A 4,185-nucleotide genomic window follows, 5' to 3' on the forward strand; every position below is an offset into this window, starting at 1 on the left:
GAAAGATGCCCAACGCCCATTTTGTCTAATGGACTGAAATCAGATAGTTTCCCATTGTTTAGAGGAACGAGGCAAGGCTGCCCACTGTCACTTCTTTTGTTTGCTATTGCCATTGCCATCGAACGGTTAGCCGAGGCGATAAGGACAGCACCTGATGTATGGGGCCTGCGAATCGATTATGAGCATAAGATCAGTTTATATGCAGATGATGTTTTAATATTTATTTCTGATCCAGGGACATCAATACTGCTTTTACTTAAGGCTATGCCAATTGGGAGCCCTAATTCAGTGCCAACTGGACTGTTTTCTTTCCCCTTCAAGCGGTCCACCACAGGTTTTGTATACTTAGGGATATTTATAACTCCAAAATTTAAACAAATGTACAACGCAAATTTTGTCCCTCTGTTCGAGAAAGTAAAGCAGGATTTGGAGAGATGGAACTACCTACCTGTTTCCTGGCTAGGACGTATAGCTTTGGTTAAGATTAATATTTTGCCTCGACTGTTATTATCCTGTTCAAAGGATTCCAGTTATATTTTCAAATAGGGTGATGAAGCATCTGAATGGCTGGCTAAGCTCTTTTATATGGAGCAAACGCAGACCAAAACTTAAGATGGCTACAGTACAGCTCCCAGATTCAGTAAGGGGTCTAGATTGACCAAAAATGTGAATATATCAATTGAGTACTCACATGTGCTATATTCATGACTGGGTTACAAATAATTCATACTCTATCTGGTTGGAGATTAAAACCTCTATTTCAAAGTATCCATTAAGGGACTTACTGTTCTTTAAGAACTTTAAAGATATTAGATCGAGCTGTGATAATCCAATCACACTTAATACACTTAAGGCCTGGCGGTCAGTATGTTGAATTGAGGGAAGGTTGAAATTAACATTATGTTTACCCCTATTGCGAATAATCTTGACTTTCAACCGGGGATGTTCAATATAGGTTTTAACGAATGGAAGAACAAAGCAATTCACAGACTGAGGGACTTATTCTCCGACAATGTGGTTATGCCATTTGACCAAACGTTCCTGGCAGCAAGTAAAAATGAAATATAAAAATATAGTCCAAACAGGTAAGGTGTAATTGTATTATGAGCCATAGTGCTTGGTCTGTTTGTCCGATGTAAATCAATTGCAGTTAGAGGCTACATTAATTTTCTTTCTGTAAGCACTTATTGAAATTATCTGAGCACATTACAAGTACATATTTGCTTACTCTGTATGCTCAAATGTGACCCGTTATAGCCACTAGAAAAAAAGCGGAGGCCCGAAAAACAGGTGGGGGTCCTCCACCACCACCACTCACAGAGCCTGAGCATTGGCTTCCACATTTGTGATAATGTTGGCAGCATCACATATGATCTTCACAGTGCAGAGAACACAAATTAGCATCCATTACTATAATGAAATAATTTGTTAGTTTGAAATGCTACAGGGAACTATGTACCTGTACATTAATGCTGTGGAAAGACTTCCTGTTCACATAGTCTCCTTCATTTACTGAAGGAGCAATGATTGGAATGTGAGTGCCATCTATACAGCCAATCACGCCTGGGAACCCGTGAAAATAAATGTAAAATTTAAGTAGTAGTTCAAGTATCACCACATCATGAATTAAGTTTTGTTCATCCTGCTACCTGCAATTTTGTGGCAATCCCTCTTTGATAAATCTTGTGGGTCTATGACCGGGGAACACCACAAACGAGTACAGGAGACGTTTCAGTGCAACTGTAACATTCCTGACTGCCCGACAGACGGTAGCCTTGGAAACGTGCTCAGCGTCACCAATATTATACAGAAAGCTCCCGTTTGCAAAAAACCGAAGTGCAATACAAATAATATGTACAGAACTGAGAGATGTCCGCGATGTGTCACATGAGCAATATTAGGCCTGAGGATGTTATTCAAATAAATTATAGATTGTGCTGAAAAACGGTAACGTTCACACAGAAAATCATCAGGAAATGATAAAATGTCCGAACGCGCTCTAATCACTCTCTCCCGGCGGAGAGCTCTGCGGAGAATTTGGGCTTCAACATCTACTGGCTCTTCAAGGAAGGGCACGCCATGTCTGACACTTCCTACAGTCAGGTTTCCGACAAAGAGGCGGAGAAGTCAGGGTTAGTTGAAGTAAACCTGCTAGGGGGCAGGTTAGCTTCACGGAGTGTGTCGTCATAGTAACTCACTCAGGATTAATCTAAACTCGCTTTGTGAAACCGAAAACCCAGAGTTTTCGTTAACTCAGGGTATACTTACTCAGAGTTTGCACTAAACCGGCTTCCTGAAATAGGGCCCTGGCTCCGTTACACGAAGTAATTTGCAATTACTACTCTGAAATATGAATTACATCTGTAATAATCACATACATGTAATAGAATGTTAATAGTACATTTCCCTTTTTTAGGAAATGACCTGTATGTATCTGTGTGAAATCAATAAAAGGATCAAGTGCTGCATTATCTTTAGTTACATTGATGTTATTTATTTATGGTGAAACAGTGGTGGAATATCGCTGTTGCTTTCGTATAAATGAAGCGGACATACCTGCGTGGCCGCGATCTAATCCTGTTTACATAAAGTAAACCTGCTCCCGAGCAGGTTTACGCTTACGGCTCTGTTGCTATGACAGCAAGTCCCGGATGAGCTTCGGGGAACCGAACGATCCAAGATCACGCGAAATCGTCAACAATCTAATCCAGCTAACTTACTTAGCGAGGTACGAAGAACGGGCCCTGATGTCTCTAATATTATGCTACAAGGATTCTCTTGAATATTCAAACAGCGTTCTACTGGGACCACAGATTGTACTGTATTGTATACTTGATTAAATGATTGATTGACTGCGTGGATCTGAGCTGGTGTTTTGTTTTGTGCTTAGTTCTCAGTCTGTTTGTTTTTGTTTTGCTTTGTTTTGGGTTGTTTGTTTTTTTTGTTGTTGTTTTTTTTGTGTTTGTTTTGTTTTTTCTGAACTTAATGTACACTTTATTATGTTATGTAATTATGTACTATTTGTGAAAATGGAAAAAAATATAAAAAATATATATACAGTGGAACCCCGACTTACGAAATTAATTCGTTCCCGAGGGTCTTTTTCGTAAGTCGAAGCACCTATCGTGTCTTTTGAGTGAGGCAATGCTGATTGACAGGCTATAGGCTAATTGCTAGCTAGAACAACAATATGTCATTCAAGTGGAACAGCCAAGCACAAGTACGAAAGCCAAGGGGTTGTCACATGATTCAGAAGGCATTGTGGGCATTGTAGGCTCAGCCAATCAGAGCCAGTGGCTTTCATTACTTGGGCATTTTGCCGTAACACGGGCAGAAATACTGCCATTCAGTGCCTTACTAACTTGAATTTTTCATTAAATAGGGTATTCGTAAGTCGGGGTTCCACTGTATATAAAAATATATGTTAAAAAAAAAAAGATATATGATGTTGGCTTGAAAAACTTGTTCGTTAGTATATCATATCAAATCAGGGCAAAAAGCTCTGAGTTTTTGCCCTGGTTGTTTGTGATGCTGGTAAACTGCAGTGGTACATTATAGAAATAAACTCACTGTGTCTTTGGTTAGAAATTAGTTCCATGATAGTAGGTTGAATACCACAAAATTACATAAATGAAATGACCTGAAGACTGTTAACACTTAACACTAACAACCAGTGCTGTAATTTTATTTAATGAAAAAAAAAAAAGAGCATACTTACACTTCTGCAGAACAGGTTTTATGAACTGTGATCCACGGGGTTCAGTCCTGGTAGGTATTGAAAAAGCAATTAACATCAATTAACAAGGATTGATGTGGACAAAGTTGTTGTTTTTTGTAATCATAACATTAAGAGAAATTAATTTTAGTTGCTTAGAAATTAGTCTGGTTTCATTTTTATGTTTGTTTTTTCTGAAATATTTTAAAGAAAATCAATTTACACCTTGGTCTATTCATACCTGAGATCATTCAGTGCCCAGTTTGAATTCTCTCTTCCAGCAGAGAGCAGCTTAACTCCAGATTCTCCTAGATGATTGTAACTCAGATCCAAGAATTTCAGGTGAGCTGGGTTAGAATTTAGAGCAGAAGCCACCGAAGCACAGCCTTTCTTTGTGATCAGACATCCTGACAGCCTACACACACAAAAACACACAAACAGAGATTTCTGAAGTCTAAACAGCAAAAAAG

At 38.9% G+C, this 4,185-nt stretch overlaps 1 protein-coding gene across 1 annotated transcript in view; it reads right to left on the reverse strand.

Annotated features, from left to right (window-relative positions):
* Nucleotides 1–4,130, reverse strand: part of LOC102298930 (stonustoxin subunit beta) — a gene marked incomplete at its 5' end in the record, with an annotated part of 7,053 nt that extends 2,923 nt beyond the window's left edge. Inside the window, 2 exon segments of the mRNA XM_014340745.2 lie at nucleotides 3,719–3,765; nucleotides 3,957–4,130. Coding sequence (XP_014196231.1) covers nucleotides 3,719–3,765; nucleotides 3,957–4,130 — 221 coding nt within the window.
* Between the last annotated feature and the right edge of the window lie 55 nt (nucleotides 4,131–4,185).

This window comes from Haplochromis burtoni, unplaced genomic scaffold (genome assembly GCF_018398535.1).
Source record: "Haplochromis burtoni strain Fernald_Lab_line unplaced genomic scaffold, NCSU_Asbu1 Contig_352, whole genome shotgun sequence".
NCBI lineage: Eukaryota > Metazoa > Chordata > Actinopteri > Cichliformes > Cichlidae > Haplochromis > Haplochromis burtoni.